Source organism: Watersipora subatra, chromosome 4, assembly GCF_963576615.1.
Source record: "Watersipora subatra chromosome 4, tzWatSuba1.1, whole genome shotgun sequence".
Taxonomy (NCBI): Eukaryota; Metazoa; Bryozoa; class Gymnolaemata; order Cheilostomatida; family Watersiporidae; genus Watersipora; species Watersipora subatra.
The window spans coordinates 64,911,759-64,939,554 of NC_088711.1; the positions used below are offsets into that span (position 1 = coordinate 64,911,759).

The window sequence follows — 27,796 nt, forward strand, 5'->3', positions numbered from 1 at the left end:
TGGTCTTGTGTACTGATTGGATGGTCCTGTGTACTGATTGAATGGTCCTTGGGTTCTGATTGAAAGATCCTTGTGTACTGATTGGATGGTCCTGTGTACTGATTGAATGGTCCTTGGGTTCTGATTGAAAGATCCTTGTGTACTGATTGGATGGTCCTGTGTACTGATCAGATGGTCCTGTGTACTGGTTGGATGGTCCTGTGTACTGATTGGATGATCACAACCGACTGATATAAAGACTAGCTGCGCTCCTTCAAGATCTCCAACAGTTTTGCCTTGCAGCTTATGTTCATCTCAAATTGTCACACCTTCTCCAGGGCACTTTTTGAAACTAAGTCTATGTATGGTTTTATTACACAGTTTGGCTAAGGATGTGCCATGGATAGTATAGAGATACAAAAAACAGGGAAACATGTTGACTGTAAGTAATCAAACTCCCTCACTCTTTATTCTCTTGCTACATCCTTTTTAGTTTGCACATGATTGTCGTATAGTATTTGCAAATGAGAGGATAACAACGAATTATTTTGCTGCCATACTTAATGTTAGGCCTTCTTCCTAATTGAGTTAAACTCTCAGTGACTAGCATGAAAAATGCTTCTCTGTGAACTACTAAATGGGTTTTTATACAAGCAGAACGTTTGCTAATCTTTACATTCATTCGCACTTTATTGACCAAGTGTTCTAAGGGATATAGCAGTTGTGTGCCCATGGTTTGCATCGCTGTATATGAAATATTAACACTATCTATCATCATAACTTTATTTTGCTCAGTTCTTACTGACCAGAGTTTCTGTTCTATGAGAGGCCATTTCTGTGGTTGCTACTGAAGTCATGTATTGCAGTGTTAGTCCAAGGCCTAATAGAAAGTGCAGATGACAAGAACCAAGAGGTGCTTGATGCCATCAGCAATGCTCTTTTGCGACTCAGCAAACAACATGTTAACCTTGTGCTCAGCTCTTGCCTCAATTACATCGTCAGTAACCTCAGGGTAAGCAAATTCTGATGAATCACCAATCTATATCTGTCGGTGTTTGCATTTGTCCATCTGTTGATGTCTTTCACGTTTTCTACTGTCAGATTCTTCTTTTATGTTTGCTCAACGCATATCTTTTAATATTGATTAGTTTCTGTCACTTGCTAGATCTCAGCCTGTGCCCATGTTTAGACATGTGTCAGTGTCTATCTGCTGACATGTGTCAGTGTCTATTTATTGACACCTGTCACTGTTTATCTATTGACTCATATCAGTGTCTCTCTATTGGCATGTGTCACTGTCTGTCTGTTGCCATGTCACTGGTTATATATTGACATGTGTCAGTATCAATTTATTGACATGTGTCAGTGTTTATCTATTGACATATGTCAGTGTCTATCTTTTGATGTCTGTCTACACCTGGTTCTTATCATCTATTAGTGTCTGCCTGTCACTATCTGTCAGTGTCTGGTACTTGATATGTGATGCGTTATAGTACTTTTCTACAATCATATCTGTGCATTTCTCTGTTTGCCAGCACCTATCTGATGTGTTCACTGAGATTAGATGTGTGTTGAAGTCCTACTGGGAAGATAGGATCAGCGTGTATTTGCTATTGCAGAACTACATGTCAACTTATGAAAATAAAGTTGTGCTATATGTTTGATCATTTTGTTTTCCTACAAGTAAAAAAATAGTTTATGACACAAACATATTTTGCTTTGTTGTTTATTGTTGCAAGCAACCTTCCAGTTTTAACTTATTCGTAATTACACTGTAACTATCAAAAGTTGTGTCGTTAAAAATAACGAATTACAAAAATTGTTCTGTGTTCACCTACTACTTAGGTGACTATGTGTATGCGGTTTATTGGTTTGGAATTCAATATCTAATTTAATATCGTTTTTAGAAGAGGACTTACAGAGAAAAACAATTTTACATTTTCTATTTTCTATTCTCATAGTTAGCCAATACCGAATGCTACTTATAATATCAAATTAACAGTTTTTTAGAGTTTGTCCAACGTAACTACTTCTAATAAACTTTACATTTCCATAAAAGTTTTAAAATATGTAATTATCTGCCTTGTATTGAAGAACCATATTATTTCTTTTTCTACATTCCACCTATTAACGATAGTTACCAGGTTATACATACACCGGTAATAAATCAGGAGACTATTTGGTAAAGGCACTGCTTGTTTCCGCTAGGACTTGACGCAGGAGCACCGGGTGACTGTGCTACGCATGATGGAAAGGGTCGTTAAAGAGATGGTTGAGGAGATGGATGATGGAATCGCTGCGAGTCTTGTTAAGCGGGCTGCTGCTGAAATGATCTCTTCCAAGGTATTGTAAAAATATCTTTGGCCTCCCACTCCTCGTAATCTAACAATATTAATTGAATGTGCAGTTAAATATTAATAACAATTTAAAATTTCATTCCCGAACATAATTTGTGTTGGCTAAAAATAAAGGACAGTTTCAATATAAAAAGTTCTTGACCTTTTTAGTGGTCCTAATAATTTGTGAACTATTAACTGGGTAGCTAAACACGCTCTTAGTGACAATTATTATGTGGCATCTATCACTGCATAGACCTGACTGCACTGCGTATCGAAATATCCATCATGTTATCACATCATTGCAATCAAACTAGACAATGCTGCTTATCTTTCAGTCATTATTCAAACATTGACTAATATTCTCCTAGTACAATTACTAGTACTAGTACTACATAGTCAATTTGCTTATTAGAGTGCTTTGTGTGCAGAAATTAGGGAGAATCATCTTCTCTGGTGGCCAAGGTTGTAGATTCTTTTTTTGTTATTACTGGCAAAAGATTGCATATTTTGTACAATATTATAGGATATGATGCCTGAGTGGCAGACAGCGGCGAGTGACCTCATAGTGGCAGCGGGTAACAAATACACTCACAAAATTATGGAGGAGCTCATGCTACATCTCAATCCAGGAGTGCTGCCCCATTACTTTGTGATCCTCACACTAGGCAAACTCGCTGTCGCCAACGGTATGTGGTAGCTTCACACTGCCAACCCGCTGTATTTATATGGTTTCTATCACTCAGCTAATCTGGCAATAGGCTGCTCTGATTGGACCAATTGTGAGAAACCTATTTTGCAACAATATTTTTAGCTCAATTGTACTTAAACACACAGTAATTATATTTTTGCTAGCTGTGCCTAACGGTGTTGCCCGGGTATTAAAAATCAGCATATAAACAAGGAGAAGTGACGAGATTTGCTTACCACTTGCTGGCAACTCTCCAGCAAGTGGCAGGCCATTGCCAAGTGGCCTGGCACATTGCCAATGGAAAATTCCACTAACCTAGTTAGTAAGCTTAAAATGCTGGTAGGCAATCACATTGCGTCAGCATTGTTGCTCAGCTAGGCTATTCTAATAATAGCCATAGCCGGAATGCAGACAGACATACGGCACACGGACATACTTTGAGATATACGTATATATATTGTTATAGGTTATCTTAAACACATTGTATTTATATTATTATAGGTTATCTTAAACGCATTGTAATTATATTATAATAGGTTATCTTAAACACCTTGTATTTATATTATTATAAGTTATCTTAAACACATTGTAATTATATTATTATAGGTTATCCAAAGTTAGAATCACAGGGGCAGAAACCTTTTTTATAGTCTAGCTGGTTTGTGATGGAATAACACCTTCTGCAAGCAATTGTTCTTCCTCTTCCTTGCTTCAGAGAATCTTTTGCCAGAGCTTATAACAGGCCATTTCGCTGGTTTTCCTACTTTTAAACTTGTGTTTCTCTACTTCAGTAAGATTTTGTTCTCACTAGTAACTATAGCAACCTGTTAGTACAAGTATTTTTATATTTGATGTAACGGTGTTAATCAAGTAATCTAAACGAGTATTTGCTCTTGACCTAGTTGTATAGGAACTGTAATTGGACGTGCATTGTCTCTGTATATTTTCAACTCTCTCTGTTCAGCCAATATCATATGACATCATCCCTAGGGAAATCCCAGATACATGCACCCTACCTCTACCCATTCAGTTATATGATGCACTACATATATTATATAATACACTAAATATGTTATATGATACATTAGATATGCTATATGACACAGTAGATATGTTATACGATACATTAGATATGTTATATGATGCACGAGATATGTTATATGATACACTAGACATGTTATGATATGCTAGATATGTTATACGATACACTAGATATATTATATGATACACTAGATATGTTATACGATACACTAGATATGTTATATGATACACTAGATATGTTATACGATACACTAGATATGTTATATGATATACTAGATATGTTATACGATATGCTAGATATGTTATATGATACACTAGATATGTCATATGAGACACAAAATATGTTATATGATGCACTAGATACACTTTGCAGCATACGAGATGGTTCCATTTATCACAGGAGTTATGGGTACAATGTTGCCCATGCTTGGTCTTGCCAAACAGGACAACCTCAGATGGGTTTTTGCTCACAGTAAGTTTTTCATTATTTTCACTTCTCTGTTCTTTTCATTCGGCTGTTCAAAATTACACTTTTATCGCAACATGAAAAGTTGTTTTTACACAATTCGTGCTTGTGCGCTCAGGCTTTAAGCAAGCTTTAGTTCATGTGTGGAAAGTTTTTATGGGCGAGGTGGCGAGTTGGCTGTTTACTTGCTAATCATTAACCCTACCTAAAGTATAGACCCTCGATATGGAGTTACTTTCTCCCCAATTATTTAGTTTGACAACTCTCTGTTTTCGTTTGCTTTGTACTGTACACAGCTTGTATCAACCTTTATACTGTACACAGCTTGTATCAGCCTTTATACTGTACACAGCTTGTATCAACCTTTATATTGTACACAGCTTGTATCAGCCTTTATACTGTACACCGCTTGTATCAGCCTTTATACTGTACACAGCTTGTATCAGCCTTTATACTGTACACAGCTTGTATCAACCTTTAAACTGTACACAGCTTGTATCAACCTTTATACTGTACACAGTTTGTATCAACCTTTATACTGTACACAGCTTGTATCAGCCTTTACACTGTACACAGCTTGTATCAACCTTTATACTGTACACAGCTTGTATCAACCTTTAAACTGTACACAGCTTGTATCAGCCTTTACACTGTACACAGCTTGTATCAGCCTTTATACTGTACACAGCTTGTATCAACCTTTAAACTGTACACAGCTTGTATCAGCCTTTACACTGTACACAGCTTGCATCAGCCTTTATACTGTACACAGCTTGTATCAGCCTTTATACTGTACACAGCATGCATCAACCTTTATACTGTATACAGCTTGTATCAACCTTTATACTGTACACAGCTTGTATCAACCTTTATACTGTACACAGCTTGTATTAGCCTTTATACTGTACACAGCATGCATCAACCTTTATACTGTATACAGCTTGTGTCAACCTTTATACTGTACACAGCTTGTATCAACCTTTATACTGTACACAGCTTGTATCAGCCTTTATACTGTACACAGTTTGTATCAACCTTTATACTGTACACAGCTTGTATCAGCCTTTATACTGTACACCGCTTGTATCAGCCTTTATACTGTACACAGCGTGTATCAGCCTTTATACTGTACACAGCTTGTATCAACCTTTAAACTGTACACAGCATGTATCAACCTTTATACTGTACACAGCTTGTATCAACCTTTATACTGTACACAGATTGTATCAGCCTTTACACTGTACACAGCTTGTATCAGCCTTTATACTGTACACAGCTTGTATTAACCTTTAAACTGTAGACAGCTTGTATCAGCCTTTACACTGTACACAGCCTGTATCAGCCTTTATACTGTACACAGCTTGTATCAACCTTTAAACTGTACACAGCTTGTATCAGGCTTTATACTGTACACAGCTTGTATCAGCCTTTATACTGTACACAGCTTGTATCAACCTTTAAACTGTACACAGCTTGTATCAACCTTTATACTGTACACAGCTTGTATCAACCTTTAAACTGTACACAGCTTGTATCAGGCTTTATACTGTACACAGCTTGTATCAGCCTTTATACTGTACACAGCTTGTATCAGCCTTTACACTGTACACAGCTTGTATCAACCTTTAAATTGTACACAGCTTATATCAACCTTTATACTGTACACAGCTTGTATGAACCTTTATACTGTACACAGTTTGTATCAACCTTTATACTGTACACAGCTTGTATCAGCCTTTATACTGTACACAGCTTGTATCAGCCTTTATACTGTACACAGCATGCATCAACCTTTATACTGTACACAGCTTGTATCAGCCTTTATACTGTACACAGCTTGTATCAACCTTTATACTGTACACAGCTTGTATCAACCTTTATGCTGTACACAGCTTGTATCAACCTTTAAACTGTACACAGCTTGTATCAACCTTTATGCTGTACACAGCTTGTATCAACCTTTATACTGTACACAGCTTCTATCTACTTTTATACTGTACACAGCATGCATCAACCTTTATTCTGTACACAGCTTGTATCAGCCTTTATACTGTATGCAGCTTGTATCAACCTTTATACTGTACACAGCTTGTATCAACCTTTATACTGTACACAGTTTGTATCAACCTTTATACTGTACACAGCTTGTATCAACCTTTATACTGTACACAGCTTGTATTAGCCTTTATACTGTACACAGCTTGTATCAACCTTTATACTGTACACAGCATGCATCAACCTTTATACTGTACACAGCTTGTATCAACCTTTATACTGTACACAGTTTGTATCAACCTTTATACTGTACACAGCTTGTATCAACCTTTATACTGTACACAGCTTGTATCAACCTTTATACTGTACACAGCTTGTATCAACCTTTATACTGTACACAGCTTGTATCAACCTTTAAACTGTACACAGCTTGTATCAACCTTTATTCTGTACACAGCTTATATTAACCTTTATACTGTACACAGCTTGTATCAACCTTTATACTGTACACAGCTTGTATCAACCTTTATACTATACACAGCTTGTATCAACCTTTATACTGTACACAGCTTGTATCAACCTTTATACTGTACACAGCTTGTATCAACCTTTATACTGTACACAGCTTGTGTCAACCTTTATACTGTACACAGCTTGTATTAACAATGACCTTTTCTAGGTGTTCTCAATGCTGTCAAGAGTTATGTTCTCCTTATTCTATTTTATTGCGCTTACAGCAATATCCAAGTTCGCTGAGTCAATTCTGTATTACGTGGAAAATTTAGACCAAGCACCTGACAAGAACGTGACTATATCCGCTTTCTACAGCGAGTTCTATTCAGCTTACGACATGCTCTTCAGTGTCTGGTTACCCCAGAGCAAGGACAAGGTGGTGCCATAATGTATACTGTTAGTTCACCTCAGATGTAGATGATGGGTTAGGGTGTTATTTGGTGGCTGTATGCACCAGAGTCAGGGCTATGAAGTCTATGAATATATGCTTGTTCTTAGCTTAATATCAAATAGGTCGGCTCACTAGAACTTTATAGCCTTAGATCAGGGAAAAAGAGTGATACGCTCTTGAGCAACTGCCTATCTATTGAAGATTAGGAGAAATTTTGAAAACCGATTTCCTTCAGTTTCTTCTTTAAAGTTTTAAAAATGTTAGAAATAGAATCAAGTGTTAGAGGCTCAACTTTGCCTATGAAATGTTTTCAGCTCAGAGTGATGGTAGTAAGGGCGTTGGGTCACGTATCTTATGTGATAAGCAAAGACAACTTGAGGAAGGAAATTGGACGCCTTATTCCCTGTACCATCAGTCTTTACAGGAAACACCCGCTTACAGACCACTTGGTGTTTACAGAGGTAGGTACTACTGTATGTTGTCTATATTAGTAAATAATTGTGAGGTCACAATCTTACCTCAGTTTCACAGGCTAAAGTCATAGTCTTAACTCGGTATGACAGGCCATAGTCCTAATTCGGTGTCACAGGCTACAGTCACAGCCTTAACTCAGTGTCACAGACTACAGTCACAGCCTTAATTTAGTGTCACAGGCTACAGTCGCAGTCTTAACTCAGTGTCACAGGCTACACTCTCAACTTAGTGTCACAGGCTACACTCTCAACTTAGTGTCACAGGCTACAGTCACAGTCTCTACTCAGTGAAAAACTATCATACGAATTTCGTTAACATAACACACAATCTTCTGTTTGTTGAATTGACCCAATGGATTTTTTGTATTTCATGTCTTTTTGTTTTGGTTTATGGCTCGCTGTAAGCAAATTCATCAAAACTAAACACCTTTATTCCTTCTACTATATATCTTGGAGAGATTGCAAGGAAGGGTTGTCATCACTTGCTTTCTGCTACTTCTCTACTTTACCATAAGAGGAGCATTTACTGACTAAGTTGACAATATGCATGTAACCTTGTCCATCATGCTGCAAGTACTCAGTATGATCTCTTGTTAAGTTCTACTAGTGAGTTTCCTCTTCCCATTGGCTGTCTGTTCTTTCCCCATTGGCTGTCTGTTCTCCCCATTGGCTCTCTGCTCTTCCTATTGGCTGTCTGTTCTGTAACTACATGTAACATAACTATCAAGGATGTACTTAGTCCAGTTACAGTTTCGTTTAGTCGTTGTCTCTCTTGATTTACTTTAGCTCTAGGCTCGTGTCCTGTTTAGAAGTAACAGCAGCAACTTTGCATCATGATATATCAAGAGTTACCTCCTCTTTACTTTGACATTAGTTATCTGTTACGTACCTACATCTCAGAGTATAGGGGTGGGAGTGTAGTGTCAAGAAACAAAATAGTTGGCACCGTGCAACAGGTGGCATTGTTTTTTATTTTTGTAGACACTCTGTATGATGCTGGATGCAGTAACGCAAGACGATTACTGTCCTCCTGATCCATTCTTTGAGAATATAACGAATCCACTTCACACATTTATCTGTATGCCTATAGATTGCAACAAAAAGGAACAAGTCATAAACCAAAATGAACTACTGCGTTGCTTTGCGATGATAAGTAAGTCAACTTTGCTATCAGCTTACAATAAAGGGGTGATTGTGTTACCGCTGTTACTACTAGCTTTCTCTGATAACAAACAGGATGACTGGCAGTCATACAAACGTCTTTCATTTAGAAGACTTGTGCTCTGAGTTAACAGCCTTCTTACAAACTTGTTGGCTCAATTGACAAACTCGTTCTAAACCAACTTGAAATGACAGTCAGTAAAGTTCTATTTTTTATGACTGTAGCTTTGTTTAGTTTAGTTACAGAAAGGTTGTTACAGATTTAGTTGTTATGCCAATTATTGGGGCAAACGCTCGATGCCTTTAGTATCTCTGTCATGAGGTTTTATCATCTGCTCAGGTTTTCACTTATGCAGCACAAGTTACTTTCCGGGACAGTTGGAAGGCACATCAGATGACCGTGATTTGACCCCAAGATGCTTGCCTTGCTATTAAATTAACAAAAAAAACATTTTCAACTAGTCAACTCTTTGCGTACCATCACCTCAATGTATTAATTTGAGCAAGTCTTTGCTGTACACCCAAAATCAATAATAAGTACATTAGAATAATAAATATTGTAAATAACAGTGGTAAAAATAAAAAATACAGTGGAAAGTTATGCTGTTAGACCTATGATGGCGTATAGCTATGGATGGACAACTCCAAGTTTGCATATCACAGACAGGGTGCTCTCAGACAAGCTAGTAGCGAGTGTTCTTCAGAGGTTAGAGGTGAAGGATGAGAAGGTGAGAGCCGGCGCCCTGCTTGTCATTAAGCACCTAGTCAACTCTGGTGGTGCTCATATGGAAGTGAAAAAAGCTCTTATCATCTCTGGCCTCAGGATTATGTGTCAAGAGCCGAGCCTAAAGGTTAGCTGTTACATGGGTACATTTTACTGACTTGCTGTTGCATGGGTACATTTTACTGACTTGCTGTTGCATGGGTACATTTTACTGGATTGCCGTTGTTTGGGCGCTTTCTGTAGGTCTATTTAGTCTATATATTTCTCAAAGTATGTGTGTACGCGTTCCGGCGATAGATCTTAAAATCTAGGGATGAAGATTCCATGTCGAAAAAGATTCGATCTCGGACTCTGCCATTCGCCAAACCGACACACTATCCACTAGACCACAGAAATTCAATTGCTACTCTGCCAATATACGTCAGTATATGAGAGCAATTACCTAACAGATTTGCGTACAACGCGGGTCATAGCATAACGTCACAAGAAGTAAAGATAGCATTGCTTTCTCACTGATCTATAAAATCAACTGAGGCATTCCCTAGAGCTCTGCCGTACATAGCAGTTGAGAACAGTTGGTTAGCTCAGACTTCTTTGTAGATATACTTTAACAGCGTTTGGCTTTGCATTTGAATACCCAGTAAAAAGCTTGGGGTTATTGAAGTTAACAGTGATAGTTGTGAGCAATAATGAGAAGACAACTCTAAATTGTGTTGTTTAGCATCGATCTATGGCCATCATCCCTAAGATGGCACTAAATGTGAAGCTTGCGAAATTTAGTTGAGTGTAAAGAAGTGGTAGTCGACCACTCTGTTTTCAATCAGTGTAAAGTATTTTCTGACCATTTATGACTTACTAGTTCTGAATTAGATTATCAAGTTTCATTTTATAAAAGAATATTATAAATATTCTTTTATAAAATATTCTTTTGTAAATTTCTAATATTATAAATATTTTTCTAATATTTATAATATTAGAAGATTGGCCTTCAAATATTTAAGAGTGATTTTAAAATTGATGCACTTTGGGTTGGTCTCAGGCACAAAGCAGTTTTCTCTTCATTTGTAGGTAAAAGTTAAACCAGAATTTTTAAGAGATCTGAATAAGGTAACACACAAGCTAGCTTTGCTCAATGAAAAGACAATCATGTCTTTCTTAGTAGGTAGTTGCTGATGTCATGGAGGTGACTATTTCCTGTTAGCTATAACCTGCAGGTGAGGTAAAGTCGGTTACTATCATTAAGTAAAGCTTAGCTTAAGTAATGTTGATTATCTGTAGGTAAGAAGGGTGTTTGCTCAGACTATTATATCCATGGCCCACCACGGCTATCTGGAGCTAGACGGTGGAGAACTGATGATAGAGTTCATCATTCGTCAATGCACTCTTGCTGACTCTCAGTCTCTGAAGAAACCAGTAGATCCAGACTATGTGACATCTCAGGCCTTGCGCTCTATGTGTGAGAGCGTCCTGCAGCTTATTGTCACTACTATTGACATCATGGAGCAGGTGCTCTGGCCTTACCTGCTAGAGTTTATCATTCCTGTTCAGTACACGGATGCTTTTTCTGTTATTTGTAAAAGCCTGACAGTGCTGGCTGAACGTAAGAGGGAGAGGAATGATGCTGACTATCTTATAGATTACGAGGATGAAGGTGAGCATGTGTTGCACCTGGTATTACAAGTGTGTATAGCTTTACATAGTAATATAGCTTTACATAGTTATATAGCTTTATATAGTTATATAGCTTCACATAGTCATAGAGATTTACACGGTCATATAGCTTTAGATGGTCATATAGCTTTGTATAGTCATACAGCTTGACATAGTAGCTTTTTAGGCTTACATAGTAATATTATTATACTTTTACTTGGTCATATCCATACATAGCCACCTAGTTTTGCGTAATCATATAATCTGACATATATTGTTGTACAATTTTATCGTCGTACCCGTGTCTATAGTCTTCTATAGTTCCATAGATTTATATAGTCATAGAATTAGTTTGTCAGATAGCAATCTCCTCTATAGACTGTAGCCTTACAGTTGTTGCATATATATGTTATTGTATTTATCACCTGTTTATAGAGTATAACATAGCTATCGCTTTTTCAGCCAACCTTCCTAATCCAGAGTCTCTTTTGACACGAATGTTTGTAATTGCGGGCATACCCATGAGCTCCCGTAGCCCTCAAAGGGGAGAGCATGTTCTAAAGGCTATGATGGCCCTAGTACCCAATCTTCATCAAGATTTAATCAGTGTTTGGGATGATGTCATTCCTAAACTCCTCAGCAAGTTGGAGGGTGAGTAGCATGTCTCTATTAGGTGGAGGGTGAGTGGTGTGTCTCTATTAGGTGTGTCTCTATTAGGTGGAGGGTGAGTGGTGTGTCTCTATTAGGTGGGTCTCTATTAGGTGTGTCTCTATTAGGTGGTCTCTATTAGGTGTGTCTCTATTAGGTGTGTCTCTATTAGGTGTGTCTCTATTAGGTGTGTCTCTATTAGGTGGAGGGTGAGTGGTGTGTCTCTATTAGGTGTGTCTCTATTAGGTGGTCTCTATTAGGTGTGTCTCTATTAGGTGTGTCTCTATTAGGTGTGTCTCTATTGGGTGTGTCTCTATTAGGTGTGTCTCTATTAGGTGGAGGGTGAGTGGTGTGTCTCTATTAGGCTGGTGGACTCATTGACAAAACATCGGCTGCCTTTATGGAAGACTACTGCATCTCAGTCAACAGCATGCACAGCCTTATAATAGCCATATACGCATTGTTATTGACATATAGACAAGTGGTGTCATCGAAGCTGACGAGTTGAGGGCTGACATTCCTCTCCTAAAATTGAAATTTATATGCTTAAAACAAATGATTACTTATTTCTGTACCGGCACACATCCGTGCTGAGAAGTGGGTCAGGTGTCACAGGTCTTTAATATTCACTTTTGTGATTTTATAGAACTGCAGGAAGAAGATTCTTTCAAACAGAAGAAGTGGGATGACCTGCTCCTTCGCGTAAGTCTTTTTTACCTAGTTTCGCTGTGTTCTTGACACTTTACAAGCACTAATATTCACACTAATATTCTTTTGTCACCTGCCACTACCAGACAATGCCATTCCTTCATCCTCTGCCTGTCACTATCACGCAGATTGCTATTTCTTTTGTCACCTGTCACCACCACAAACACTGCTATTCCTTCTGTCGCTTGTCACTACCACACACTGCTATTTTTCCGCCACCTGCCACTACCTGACAATGCCATTCCTCCATCCTCTGCCTGTCACTATCACGCAGATTGCTATTTTTTGTCACCCGCTACTACCAGATACTGTTATTCCTCCTGTAACCTGCCACTACCACACACCGCTATACTTCCTGTTACTTGCACCACCACACACTGCTATTCCTTCTGTCACTTGCCACCACACACACTGCTATTCTCTCTGTCGCCTGCCACTACCAAACACTGCTATTCCTCCTGTCACCTGCTCCTCGCTGTTGTTTTACATGTATATACAGTTTTATGCTCTTTCATTAATTTTCATGCTGTTCACATTTGTAGTTGTCTGCTTAATTCCCATGTGCTCAGCTCTATTTTTCCCATAATGCAGCAGATTTCTGTGTACCCTTTCGTTTGGAGCTTTCTGGATTAAATAAAAAATTAGCACAGCTTAATGAATAATATACGTGCAACAACATCTCTCATACCTTGTCATCCACACTGTCACAAGTATTTACGTCAACTTGGTCATTTATACTGCATGTCGCCTACTTTGGCAACCAAAATCACCTGCTCAACATATTTAGAACTTAGAAGTAAAAACAAACCGATTTGTTCAATCAGTTGAAGAAATTATCTGGCTGGCTTGTCTAGCTGCACAGGCTGCATGATTATGCTATTTTATACAAATGTGTATTTGAGAATCCAAGTGCATGTTGCTGTATCTGGACTATATACCCAATCCAAGTGCATGTTGCTGTATCTGGACTATATACCCAATCCAAGTGCATGTTGCTGTATCTGAACTATACATCCATGGAGTGTAGTCAGCACTCAACATGTTTATGCTACTTTTTACTCTACTCTAAGTCTGACTTGTAGCTCTTGTCCACCTCATTGAACACAGTCGATTGTGACCAGTGGACTATCAAGCTTGGTGAGTCATTCGGCAAACAACTGGCACTCTACAAGAAGTACCCTCTTGAGAAGGTAACTATAGTTGTACTCCAACTCATGTTGCTATAGGTCTTTCCAAAGTTCACCCGCTCATCTAGTCAGGCAACTAACTCTTGATTTGGTGAGCAGAAAACCTAATGGGTTGTCCTCTCGATGCGTATGGTGCTACAAATAGTGTATTCCTTTGGTCTTAAGAGCTGCGCTTCATGCCATGTATGCTAGTTGCACACATGAGATGATCACATCAGATGATTTACCCTACAATATCATTATTTTCTCTAACCTAGCCTTCTATTTCAATGCCTAGTATGTAAGTGGTTTGGCAGATTTAAAACTGCTATATATATATATTGTTTCTGTAAGCAATGTTCACCACTTCGCACAAATCTGTAGCTATCTTACACCTTTAAACCTTTGTCTGTAAATATTATTTAAATTATGAATAATTCTGCTTTAGTTGTTCAGTCTCCAGTTTAGACTCAACCTGGCAGTTGCATACAGTTTCAACAAATGGTTTTAGTAGCATCCTGTATATTCTACATTTAGTCACAAAACTATAAAATCTGTAATTTATTTTACAGATTTGTAATTATTTTAAATCTGTAAATCAATATTTACTTAATTGTATTTCAGCATGGCTTGTACTTCTGTTAGATATCCCTGATTTACTGTACTCAAGGGTCTCCTTTACACATGTCATCACTCGTATGACTCACTGTACTCAAGTGGCTCCTTGACACATGTCACTAGTGTGACTCGCTGTACCCAAGTGTCTCCTTTACACATATCATCACTCGTGTGACTCGCTGTACTCAAGTGTCTCCTTTACACATGTCATCGCTCGTGTGACTCGCTGTACTCAAGTGTCTCCTTTACACAAGCCATCACTCGTGTGACTCACTGTACTCAAGTGTCTCCTTTACATATGTCACTAGTGTGACTCACTGTACTCAAGTGTCTCCTTTACACATGTCATCACTCGTATGACTCACTGTACTCAAGTGTCTCCTTTACATATGTCACTAGTGTGACTCGCTGTACTCAAGTGTCTCCTTTACACATATCATCACTCGTGTGACTCGCTGTACTCAAGTGTCTCCTTTACACATGCCATCACTCGTGTGACTCGCTGTACTCAAGTGTCTCCTTTACACATGCCATCACTCGTGTGACTCGCTGTACTCAAGTGTCTCCTTTACACATGTCATCACTCGTATGACTCACTGTACTCAAGTGTCTCCTTTACATATGTCACTAGTGTGACTCACTGTACTCAAGTGTCTCCTTTACATATGTCACTAGTGTGACTCGCTGTACTCAAGTGCCTCCTTTACACATGTCATCACTCATATGACTCGCTGTACTCAAGTGTCTCCTTTACACATGTCATCACTAGTGTGACTCCCTGTACTCAAGTGCCTCCTTTACACATGTCATCACTCGTATGACTCGCTGTACTCAAGTGTCTCCTTTACACATATCATCACTCGTGTGACTCGCTGTACCCAAGTGTCTCCTTTACACATATCATCACTCGTGTGACTCGCTGTACTCAAGTGTCTCCTTTACACATGCCATCACTCGTGTGACTCGCTGTACTCAAGTGTCTCCTTTACACATGCCATCACTCGTGTGACTCGCTGTACTCAAGTGTCTCCTCTACACATGCCATCACTCGTGTGACTCGCTGTACTCAAGTGTCTCTTTTACACATGCCATCACTCGTGTTACAGAGTTTCTGTCTCAAGTGCATGGGAATAGTTTTAAGGAAAGTCCAACACAAAGACTTCATTCAGTCACAACTTGAGTTGATGTTCAGTGAAGTTGATCATACGAACACGGTATGTAGTTCTCTTATAACCTTGTCCTCCGGTGTTCTTTGAGTTCACTGAATTCTTAAAATATTTCTAGCTTTGACTGCAAATAAACATCTATCTCAATTTTCTATACATAGTCAGAGCAGGAAGGGCTGGCAATTGCCTATGGCTATACTGCTGCCGCACATTTCGATGTGGTGCTGACGAAACTTGAACTGAAAACCAAGAGTGACGGGAGCAAGAAATCATCTGGAATTATTGGATTTCTAAAGGTAGACACTGGTTCATAATAAGTGTAGACCTATTAACTAGACGTATAGTAATTAAGTGTAGTTAATAGGTCTATGATAATAAGACTCAATGCTTAAATCCCTGCTTCACCCACACCAAACCTCTTTTCAAACCATCATCCATACTACTCTTTAGTTCACTATATTCATACTGCATTACACTTTTAGCCCATCATGAATTTTATTGTAATTACATCTCTCGCACAATATATCAAACTCGATTCTCAAATTTCTGTCTAAATCTGCCAGAATCTTTTTCCCGTGCGGGCCATCGCAGGGTGGATTGCCAACAGGCAATTTTTTGGAACCAACTCCCTGATACTATAAAAAAACAAAGTGTAGGTGGCCAGTTTCAGGAGAAAACTTAAATTACATTTTTTACCAAATGAATAAAACCTAATTACTCATAAAAATTGATCTTTATTATGGGCTTGATCACTCTTCCAGCTTTTTTTTGTTTAATTACTATTGTTAATGAAAATAAATCAAAAATCAAAATTATTGATATACGGTAAAATAGAATAATTTGTCTTAAAATAAACTCATCAACTATTTAAATAGATGGATCATCATCGAGTTATACAAACGTATTTGTACACCTTATTGTGAGTGTGTGAGTATGTGTGCTAATATGCTACTGTGAAAGCATTGCCACAAACTGTAGTTAGGCTTAAGTAAAGATATCTCATAAGTATATTTATTAACAATGAGAAACTTCTGTTAATTGTAAAAGGATAAATTTTTATGTTGCCCGACTGCTGTGGCAATTGTATATTTAGATACATTGACCTAGTTTGAGAAGTATTATATCTGTATATACAGTATCTCCCTAGTTCTGTGGCGCTTACAGTGGACCCCACTGTAGTTATATTAGGATATTAGTTATATAGTTTATAGTTACAGTGGACCCCACCATGTGACATTAATTCATTCCGGTGTTGGCATTGTAAGGCGAAAATGTCGTGTAGAGGGATGTAGAAACCTATAGTAATTATATAATCCAAACACATACCTGGTGAAAAACATCAAAATTTTATATAGGTACTGTACATTTTAAAAATTAGTAACATAATGGTATATTAACCTTAGTAACTATAGTTAACTTATAGTTAACCTATAGTTAACCTATAGTTAACCTATAGTTAACCTAGTAACTCTAGCTTCATTGCCATGGTAATCATTTCCTTCTTTCCTTAACGCCAACATCAATCTTAGGACCCATGGCTAGCGAATTAAATTTCACAGTAAATACTATAGCATTTACGGCACAACGATGAACTGAGGGAGGGCGAGCATCATATCTCTTTCAGACACTGTGGGAGGAATTTCAGCACATAGCATATCGGTATCTTCGTGATTGCGATGTATTCTGCACACCGACTGTCAAATTTGCTGTAACAAGAGGATGAAAAAACATCCTGCTCCACATCGTAAGGCGAAAAAACTGTAAAACAGGGATGCCGTAACCCGGGGGTGCACTGTACTTGTCTGCGTATTTTGACCTAATTATGTCATACCGTTATATCTGCATTATTGACCTAATTTCTAGGTTCTCATATACCCACACATTTTGCCGTAGTTTTGTGGTACTTATATATCTGCAATTTCCACTTATATTGACCTAGTTCTGTGGCACTTCTGTATCTACATACAGTGACCTAGTTCTGTGGCACTTACATGTATGTATCTACATATATTAGCCTAGTTTTGCGAGAATCATGTACCTATATATATTGACCTAGTTCTGTGGCACTCATGTATCAACATATATTGACCTAGTTCTGAGACATTAATGTATTTATATATATTGACCAATGTTTAACCTACTCATACATGTTTTTCTGCTTAAGCTACTATGATAGTTTTCTATTATATTATACTATGAGGATATCTATATTTACACATATCCCATATCCCATAACTCATACGACCTGTTCATGTTTAGTGCTTCACTTGAGTTTTTGGAGTTGATTTCTCTTGAGTCATTTCAATACATCTACTATTGATATTGCTGAAGAGCAGGCTGAAGTTCTCTTGAGTTCAAAGTTTCAGAACGGTCAAGAATATTTTAAAATTCTGCAAATAGTTTCATAATCCTAGCTTCCTGCATAATGCTACTATGGCGCTGTTTGTTGGATGCAAGACACGGTTAAGAACATTATGTTGTTTTAACACTATCAAATAAGTTGGCATAAGTATTCTTTGTGTAAATAGCCAAAACGAATAATAGACAAAACATAGTAGTATGGTTATTCTTCTATATCATAACTAAATGCTGGATTGGACAGTGCCACACCGCAATAGACCAATTATTGTACTTTCTTGTCATTAAAGCAGACAGACCTTTCACTCAGACCATATATGCTATATTAATACGTATTTGAATCTGTAAGCTTGTATTATGAGACTGATCGGCTACTGATATGGCTGACTGCTGCTCATTTGTGTCCTACAGGAGAAGGTGAACACTACAGACAACGTGATGGAGGCGACTCCTTCTAAACGGACTATCATGTTGGCTTATGGCTACGCTTGTTTCTATGCACCAATCTCTCTTGTCACTTCCAGGATTGAAGCTGTTGTTTTTAGAAACATTTCACCGTATTTTCCCAATCAGAAGGTAGGTCAAACTAGCTGTAAGTACGTTGGTAAACTTACTCGTTTGATTTCCGCCGTTTCCCTTTCGTCTGCTCAGCAGGAGCCATGTACATACTTCAAGAGCTGATAGACATAAACAGGGGAGTCATGTTTCATTGTAAGCGCAGCTAACCAAGTGGTTTCTTTTTTAAACATTAAATACAATTTAATAATCATTCTAGTTGGGTAATTGTCGATAGTCATCAGCCACCTAAAACTAATGCTGTAAGGTTGCAGGCTACATTAAGGTTGTCTGAGTGATTGTACTGTAGGTTGCTAATATTTTTTCCATAGGATCTGGTACTGAAGATGAATCTGATTCTCACCATAGAGCTCATTGGGAAGTCAGTTCACCCTCTACATATACAGAAGACACACAATCTGAGCCAGCGTTCTCAGTTTATCACCTATTTAATGGTAGGTCTGTGCGCTTGTCATTGCTAGGTCTGTTTGCTTGTTGGTGGTAGGTCTGTGCGTGTTGATGTTAGGTCTGTATGCCTGTCATTGCTAGGTCCGTTTGCTTGTTTCTGGTAGGTCTGTGCGTGTTAATGGTAGGTCTGTATGCCTGTCATTGCTAGGTCTGTTTGCTTGTTGGTGGTAGGTCTGTGCGTGTTGATGGTAGGTATGTATGCCTGTCATTGCTAGGTCTGTTTGCTTGTTGGTGGTAGGTCTGTGCGTGTTGATGGTAGGTACATGTATGTATGCCTGTCATTGCTAGGTCTGTTTGCTTGTTGATGGTACATGTAGGTGTGTGCTTGTGTTGTTGGTAGTTCTGTATGGGTATGTTAAGTTCGTGCATCTTTGGATGGTAAGTCTGTGAATGTGTTGATGATATCAAACAGCTGTGTTGGTCACTGCATCTTCATGCCATCCTGCGTATAACATCCTATCTTACTACTTATCCCAGCTATTATTTAAAGAATTTATCCTGTTGATTTGCTTCCTGAGCAGATAACTCTACAAGGTGTCCTTGACACTCACTATTTCTATACAGCTTTCCCTCTCATGTCGCTGCATCATCACATGACTGTGCAGCAGATGTACTATTGACCAGCCCTAACAGGACAGTTACTTCTCAACAGAGACTGGCTCTCATAAAGCTCCTATCTAGCCTCACTCTGAGTTTATCCTTGTAGAGCTGCCTAGAGCAAGAGCCAAAGGATAAGCTAGCGAATGGCATCAAGAGGGCAGTATTTGATGCCTGCGCGTCTCTTGTGTATCCTTTCTCTTCTACAGTCTAGTCCTAGAATGTTGAACGTCATCAGTGGCCTTGAAGCAGGTTTACACCCAGATGTCTATTATCTCCTTCAGTGTTTTTTTTTCCTGAACAGTAAAAAAACAGCTTTGCATGCTGAAGCCATAAGCGCAGTCAGAGGTTACTAAAATTGCTGTTAACCTCTAACTCTGCATAACTGTTTGGGGAGTTTCAAAAACTTAGCATTTGTCACAAGCTGAATAAGCTTGTTGTAAAGCCATCTTGAGGTACTACCATTGCTACTAGGAACTTTTCCGGACGCATTTGCTAGCAGGGCTTGGTTGCTAATTAGGGAAGTTATAAAATGACCAAATTAATAGAAAGGATGGTTATGAATTTTGTGTAGTTGTGTGCTCATGTTATTTGAAATGAAATTTGAGGACCTCACAGAAAGTGTCTATAAGCTTAAGGGTTCTTAAGACCTGATTGTGTAGTTACTGCTGATGACTTTCCACAATAAAACTTTCTCATTTGTTCTTCTCTTCCATCAAGATGGCTGCTTGTTCCATTCATCATGAATCAACCGCCATCTACAAATGTATATTAAAGTTTCACAAATTCATTGTTAAATTTTCTTATTGGCCTCTGAATGAGGCTGAGCTATTTATTCAGAGACCTTGACTTTCAGTACTGATGCATTTTAGCTTGCCTTCTTTCACAATAAAGCATTGCCGTTAGTTTTTTGCTGCTGATCAGAAACCAGTTCATAACTGTAATGGTAGCGTGGAGAAAATTGCCTTAGCACCTACAGAGCTACTCGCAGTTTGTTGACTGTGGTGTATCCTAGAGAGCGAGTTGAAAATTGGTCTACTCACACGTAAGCGCAGTGGCATGCATTAATCTTGACCTCCCCAAGTGGTTAACATTCTAGATTTATTAAGTAATATGATAAATACAGTAATTTGTTTTTCTTTTCTTTGTTTTTGTCAAATTCTACATATATTAATAGTTTGCTATCCCATGTCTATATATGCTATGACTGTTACCTAGATTCCTCGTCTGTACGCAAGTCAGTTGTTGTCAATTCTTTAACTAAGTTATGATAGTCAGCTGGATCCAGCCCTGCCACCCGCTGACAGTCTGGAGATGCTAACCGTCTCTTTGCGTAGCGTGCTGTCACTGCATACTATAGGGGCGAGAAAGGGTAAGGCTGACACATATGATCAGCAGGTAGCGCAGGAAGACCTCATGAAATCAACCTTGGCTTCTCTGGAGACTCTTATGCAGGAACTGCTGGTCAAGAACTTTTCTGGAACTGGACTCGAGAATATGGTCTCGGTAAGCAATAGTCTCAGGGAGTTGGAAGATAGTCTGAGGGAGATAGCAGATAGTCTGAGGGAGATAGTAGATAGTCTGAGGGAGATAGTCTGAGAGAGATAGCAGATAGTCTGAGGGAGATAGTAGATAGTCTAAGGGAGATAGTCTGAGAGAGATAGCAGATAGTCTGAGGAAGATAGTATATGGTCTGAGGGAGATAGTAGATAGTCTGAGGGAGATAGTAGATAGTTTGAGGGAGATAGTCTGAGGGAGATAGCAGGTAGTCTGAGGGAGATAGCAGATCGTCTGAGAGAGATAGCAGATAGTCTGAGGGAGATAGTAGATAGTTTGAGGGAGATAGTCTGAGGGAGATAGCAGGTAGTCTGAGGAAGATAGTATATGGTCTGAGAGAGATAGTAGATAGTCTGAGGGAGATAGCAGATAGTCTGAGGAAGATAGTATATGGTCTGAGGGAGATAGTAGACAGTCAAAGGGAGATAGTAGATAGTCTGAGGGAGATAGTCTGAGGGAGATAGCAGATAGTCTGAGGGAGATAGCAGATCGTCTGAGAGAGATAGCAGATAGTCTGAGGGAGATAGTAGATAGTCTGAGGGAGATAGCAGATAGTCTGAGGAAGATAGTATATGGTCTGAGGGAGATAGTAGACAGTCTGAGGGAGATAGTAGATAGTCTGAGGGAGATAGTCTGAGGGAGATAGCAGATAGTCTGAGAGAGATAGCAGATAGTCTGAGGAAGATAGTATATGGTCTGAGGGAGATAGTAGATAGTCTGAGGGAGTTAGTCTGTAGGGAGTGGGAAGGGTTAAGGGGAGGACAGAACAAAGACATAATTAGGAAAAATAGGAAGGACATAGAAGAGAAAGAAGGTTTTCGAGTAGCAGAGCTAAAAAGACTTAACTAAAAACAAAGGCAGAGAGTTGAGTGATGTTTCAACTAAAGGTTATTAATAAATCTACACTTACCAGTTATCCATGCTACATGATCAGTTTTGTCCTACAATATTATTGAGACTGTATAGTGAGTCCATGTTAGCGCATACAAATCAGTGGCTTAATGTGGCCGAATACTTTCCTTAATGTGGCCGAATACTTTCCTTAATGTGGCCGAATACTTTCCTTAATGTGGCCGAATACTCTTTTTAACAGTGGACAAATACTCTCCTGAATGTGTGCAAATACTCTCCTAATGTGGGCAAGTACTCTCCTTAATGTGAGCGAATATTCTCCTTATTGTGAGCAAATACTCTCCTAATGTGGGCAGATACTCTCCTTAATGTGGGCGAATATTCTCCTTAATGTGGGAAAATACTCTCCTTAATGTGGGCGAAAGCTCTGCTTGTAGCAATGTAAGAGTCCAATACATAAGTAGTTCATAGTTGTTAGTACGATGCATTTGATCTAATTTAATACTAAATTTATTCTTTGCACATTGCAGTATATCAATACTTGGATCAACTCTGAGAAGGATAATGAGAGGGAGAGGACAACCAACATTCTCCGATCTCTAATAACATACTACTTGACTAACATAGAGTCATGTAATGTGAGTATGTTTATATATACTTATCTAACATATAGTCGTGTAATGTGAGTCTGTTTATATATACTTATCTAACATAGAGTCATGTAATGTGAGTAGGTTTATATATACTTATCTAACATAGAGTCATGTAATGTGAGTAGGTTTATATAAACTTATCTAATATAGAGTCATGTAATGTGAGTAGATTTATATATAATTATCTAACATAGAGTCATGTAATGTGAGTATGTTTATATATACTTATCTAACATATAGTCATGTAATGTGAGTATGTTTATATATACTTATCTAACGTAGAGTCATGTAATGTGAGTAGGTTTATATATACTTATCTAACATAGAGTCATGTAATGTGAGTATGTTTATATATACTTATCTAACATAGAGTCATGTAATGTGAGTAGGTTTATATATACTTATCTAACATAGAGTCATGTAATGTGAGTATGTTTATATATACTTATCTAATATAGAGTCATGTAATGTGATTAGGTTTATATATACTTGACTAACATAGAGTCGTGTAATGTGAGTAGGTTTATATATACTTATCTAATATAGAGTCATGTAATGTGATTAGGTTTATATATACCTGACTAACATAGAGTCGTGTAATGTGAGTAGGTTTATATATACTTATCTAATATAGAGTCATGTAATGTTAGTAGGTTTATATATACTTATCTAACATAGAGTCATGTAATGTGAGTAGGTTTATATATACTTATCTAACATAGAGTCATGTAATGTGAGTATGTTTGTATATACTTATCTAACATAGAATCGTGTAATGTGAGTAGGTTTATATATACTTATCTAACATAGAATCGTGTAATGTGAGTAGGTTTATATATACTTATCTAACATAGAGTCATGTAATGTGAGTAGGTTTATATATAATTATCTAACATAGAGTCATGTAATGTGAGTAGGTTTATATATAATTATCTAACATAGAATCGTGTAATGTGAGTAGGTTTATATATACTTATCTAACATAGAGTCATGTAATGTGAGTAGGTTTATATATACTTATCTAACATAGAGTCATGTAATGTGAGTAGGTTTATATATACTTATCTAATATAGAGTCATGTAATGTTAGTAGGTTTATATATAATTATCTGCTACGGTATCTAATAAAAGAGTGTGAAATTATTTAATTAACTAGCCTGTGAAATGATCAACTTGTTATATGACTCTCTTGAATCTGAGGCTTGCTTCTTGAATAGATCTTCTCAGTTGAAGAGAGTTTCAAGTCTGTAGGTAGAATATAGTGCTTTATATTTACAACATTTTTTACACTAATGACTATTTGTACCTGACTAATGGTTTTTCTGGTTACACTTGTACTCTGAAAATGAGTCATTTAAATCATTCTCAAGCAAGCTATGTGGCTTATCTAGTCATATATGACTGTAGACTTCCGAGCCGTTTACGGTGTTGGGTGATCTAATCGGGAGGCTTGTCCCTCGCTGCACCGATCCATCTATAGAAGTAAGAGAGGATGCCATCTTCACGATTCAGTCTTTGCTCAGAATTCAGCTTATTTATGAAGGTTTGCTTATGAATTGTCTGCTCTGCCTGCTCTGATGTGTATTCACTTCTCTTGCTAGGTTTAGGCCAGATAATGCTCTCTATTGCTCTTCGTTTTTGCTGAGTTATAGAATCATACATAAATTCAGTCTCATGGTGCCAGTAATATTTTTAACTAACGAATGTTTTTGAGAATTTTGAAAGAAGTCTCAATCAACACTGTTTCCGGTAATTTCAACTGAATATCAATTTGTTCTCACAATTTGAGCAATGACCTTGACCATAAAATAACAATATTTTTAACACAGTCTCTCACTGGTTTAGAAGAAAATCCTGACTTATGTTTGAAAAATGATTATAGATTCAACTCAAACATTGCTGGATGTCTCTCGGAGTCCAGACTTTGTATGGAAAGGCAATTTCGTTGTTTTTTTATGTTGTATAAATGTTTATACAACACACATATCTGAGTAAAACATATCTTTGTCCAACCAGTCATGAGGTGTAATAATAGTCAAAGCCGTAGTGGAACATGCAAAATTTCAGTACTCTAGGCGTTTTTACAACATACATAATCCATTCCGCGAACGTTTATGTTATAGGGATATTATGTTATACGAACAGTAAAATACATGTAAATTGCCTGATCCATTTCAAGATCTACCCAAACTTACCCCTTTGGCTTTCAAAAAGGAAAAAGCTAAACTTAACATTTGAATTTAATGACTGTACAGTAACTTGTACAGTAACTTGTACAGTAACTTGTACAGTAACTTGTACAGTAACTTGTACAGTAACTTGTACAGTAACTTGTACAGTAGCTTGTACAGTAACTTGTACAGTAACTTGTACAGTAACTTGTACAGTAACTTGTACAGTAACTTGTACAGTAACTTGTACAGTAACTTGTACAGTAACTTGTACAGTAACTTGTACAGTAACTTGTACAGTAACTTGTACAGTAACTTGTACAGTAACTTGTACAGTAACTTGTACAGTAACTTGTACAGTAACTTGTACAGTAACTTGTACAGTAACTTGTACAGTAACTTGTACAGTAACTTGTACAGTAACTTGTACAGTAACTTGTACAGTAACTTGTACAGTAACTTGTACAGTAACTTGTACAGTAACTTGTACAGTAACTTGTACAGTAGCTGTGGTATTATTGTCTGTATCAACACCTTTTCCCTTTTTGCTTATCACTTTCATTTGCTTAAAGGTCCATGATTACGGTAATTTTACGTTAAGGGAAGCGCAAACCTTGAATGTCAACTTCAATCAATTTTTTCACTTTTTTTCTAACAACAAGGTCTATGCTGGAAAAAAGAAAAATTATTGTATGTGATTTAAATAAAGTAAAAGAAAAATATATTCTTACTATAATAAGAGCGGTGTCTGTCAGCCTGTCTGAAGCGAGGGTTAGAGGTTAAAGGTTAGAGGTCACGATTAAAGACTGATTTCAACAAGACTCCAACCCGTCACATTTAGTTTGGTAGACTGACACTCCTGACATAACACCTGCATCGATCGACAGCATTTAGGTATTTCTGAATAATTGTGCACCTACTTATTATTACTTATTATCTGTGCTTTATTAATACTCCTGACAATCTCTCACCGCACACTAGACTATCAGGGTACTAGAGATACCACTATAACTCATTTTCTCTCTGAAGTGCTGTAAGAAAGAAAGTATATTGTTAAGGCTAACTTTGGGACTCTCATTAGTCAAATAAAATTTGCGAACTTGCACCGACTTGACACTTCATGTTGTATAGAATTTCTGACGTAATATGATGCAAAAACTTTACAAAATTTTTACATTAAAGTAGAATTTGCATAAAAAGTGGTTTCTGTTATAGGAGCCTCTACTGTATGTAATTTTTAGTAAATTATTTTTAGTAGTTTCTCAAATGTTTATAAAAGTTTCTCATAAATGTAAAGATAGAACTATTCTCACGTATCTCAAGGATTGTGTGGAAGGAAGAGTATAGTATAACAACATTGATATAACTTGTTTATGGTCGATCACAGGAGGTGAGGCAGGTGCTACAGTATAACAGCATTGATATAATTTGTTTATGGTCGATCACAGGAGGTGAGGCAGGTGCTACAGCATAACAACATTGATATAACTTATTTGTGGTCGATCACAGGTGGTGAGGCAGGTGCTACAGTATAACAGCATTGATATAACTTGTTTGTGGTCGATCACAGGTGGTGAGGCAGGTGCTACAGTATAACAGCATTGATATAACTTGTTTGTGGTCGATCACAGGTGGTGAGGCAGGTGCTACGGATAAGATGCTCGATGCTCTACCCATCCTCAATGAGAGACTGCACAAGAGTGAATCTACGATACTGTTCAGCGCTGTCAAAGATCTTGCAAAGGTATCTCAATCTAATCCTAGTCTTGCCTCCTTAATTCATGAACATTGCTTGCATGGAGATCATGGTATATATGGTATTTGAGATGAAAACCTCAATCCTGCACAGCATATTTATTTGAGGAAGCAAACACTGCGGAATAAAAGACGCCATTTTTGCCACTAAAAAGCTCTTAAATTATTTTTTTACTCTTCTCATGGGCTACTTGAACTGATTTGCATGATTGTTTAGAGAGCTCACTGGATTCTGTGTACAACTGTACACTCATTGTATCTGAGAGAGCTCACCGGATTCTGTGTACAACTGTACACTCATTGTATCTGAGAGAGCTCACCGGATTCTGTGTACAACTGTACACTCATTGTATCTGAGAGAGCTCACCGGATTCTGTGTACAACTGTACACTCATTGTATCTGAGAGAGCTCACCGGATTCTGTGTACAACTGTACACTCATTGTATCTGAGAGAGCGCACCGGATTCTGTGTACAACTGTACACTCATTGTATCTGAGAGAGCTCACCGGATTCTGTGTACAACTGTACACTCATTGTATCTGAGAGAGCTCACCGGATTCTGTGTACAACTGTACACTCATTGTATCTGAGAGAGCTCACCGGATTCTGTGTACAACTGTACACTCATTGTATCTGAGAGAGCTCACCGGATTCTGTGTACAACTTTAAACTCATTGTATCTGAGAGAGCTCACCGGATTCTGTGTACAACTGTACACTCATTGTATCTGAGAGAGCTCACCGGATTCTGTGTACAACTTTAAACTCATTGTATCTGAAATCAAGAATTTCAGAGTTAAAACCATTTCAGCCAACTATTAATACTTTGTTGGCTGATATCATTGGCATGGTTTTTGTTATAACTACCAGTGATTGTTGCTAATGATGGCTGCCAGTGATGGCTGCCATTAATGGTGGAGCGATATAGCTCGTGTGATACCAGTTTGATCTAAGTTGGGGTCCATCTTATATAGTGTTCAACCAGATGTTATAATCTACTAATGTCTAATTTTATAATCAGTTACACTGTCCTGAGGTCACTGGCTTTCATATTGAGTCGGCACTGTAAACCATACTTATGCTTTTTATTCTAATCTCGAATC

The 27,796-nt window shown here is 37.8% G+C and overlaps 1 protein-coding gene across 1 annotated transcript in view; it reads left to right on the forward strand.

Annotated features, from left to right (window-relative positions):
* Nucleotides 1–376: 376 nt before the first annotated feature.
* Nucleotides 377–27,796, forward strand: part of LOC137395085 (maestro heat-like repeat-containing protein family member 1) — a 41,089-nt gene continuing 13,669 nt past the window's right edge. Inside the window, exons 1-22 of the mRNA XM_068081876.1 lie at nt 377–421; nt 846–991; nt 2,188–2,322; nt 2,842–3,004; nt 4,421–4,519; nt 7,246–7,397; nt 7,727–7,873; nt 8,867–9,038; nt 9,710–9,897; nt 11,049–11,421; nt 11,883–12,071; nt 12,715–12,770; nt 13,859–13,966; nt 15,667–15,774; nt 15,888–16,022; nt 18,496–18,660; nt 18,972–19,094; nt 19,814–19,893; nt 20,979–21,210; nt 22,644–22,751; nt 24,174–24,309; nt 26,569–26,681. Of these exons, the coding sequence (XP_067937977.1) occupies nt 379–421; nt 846–991; nt 2,188–2,322; nt 2,842–3,004; nt 4,421–4,519; nt 7,246–7,397; nt 7,727–7,873; nt 8,867–9,038; nt 9,710–9,897; nt 11,049–11,421; nt 11,883–12,071; nt 12,715–12,770; nt 13,859–13,966; nt 15,667–15,774; nt 15,888–16,022; nt 18,496–18,660; nt 18,972–19,094; nt 19,814–19,893; nt 20,979–21,210; nt 22,644–22,751; nt 24,174–24,309; nt 26,569–26,681 (3,171 nt within the window). The 5' untranslated portion in view covers nt 377–378. The remainder of the gene's footprint in view (nt 422–845; nt 992–2,187; nt 2,323–2,841; nt 3,005–4,420; nt 4,520–7,245; nt 7,398–7,726; nt 7,874–8,866; nt 9,039–9,709; nt 9,898–11,048; nt 11,422–11,882; nt 12,072–12,714; nt 12,771–13,858; nt 13,967–15,666; nt 15,775–15,887; nt 16,023–18,495; nt 18,661–18,971; nt 19,095–19,813; nt 19,894–20,978; nt 21,211–22,643; nt 22,752–24,173; nt 24,310–26,568; nt 26,682–27,796) is intronic.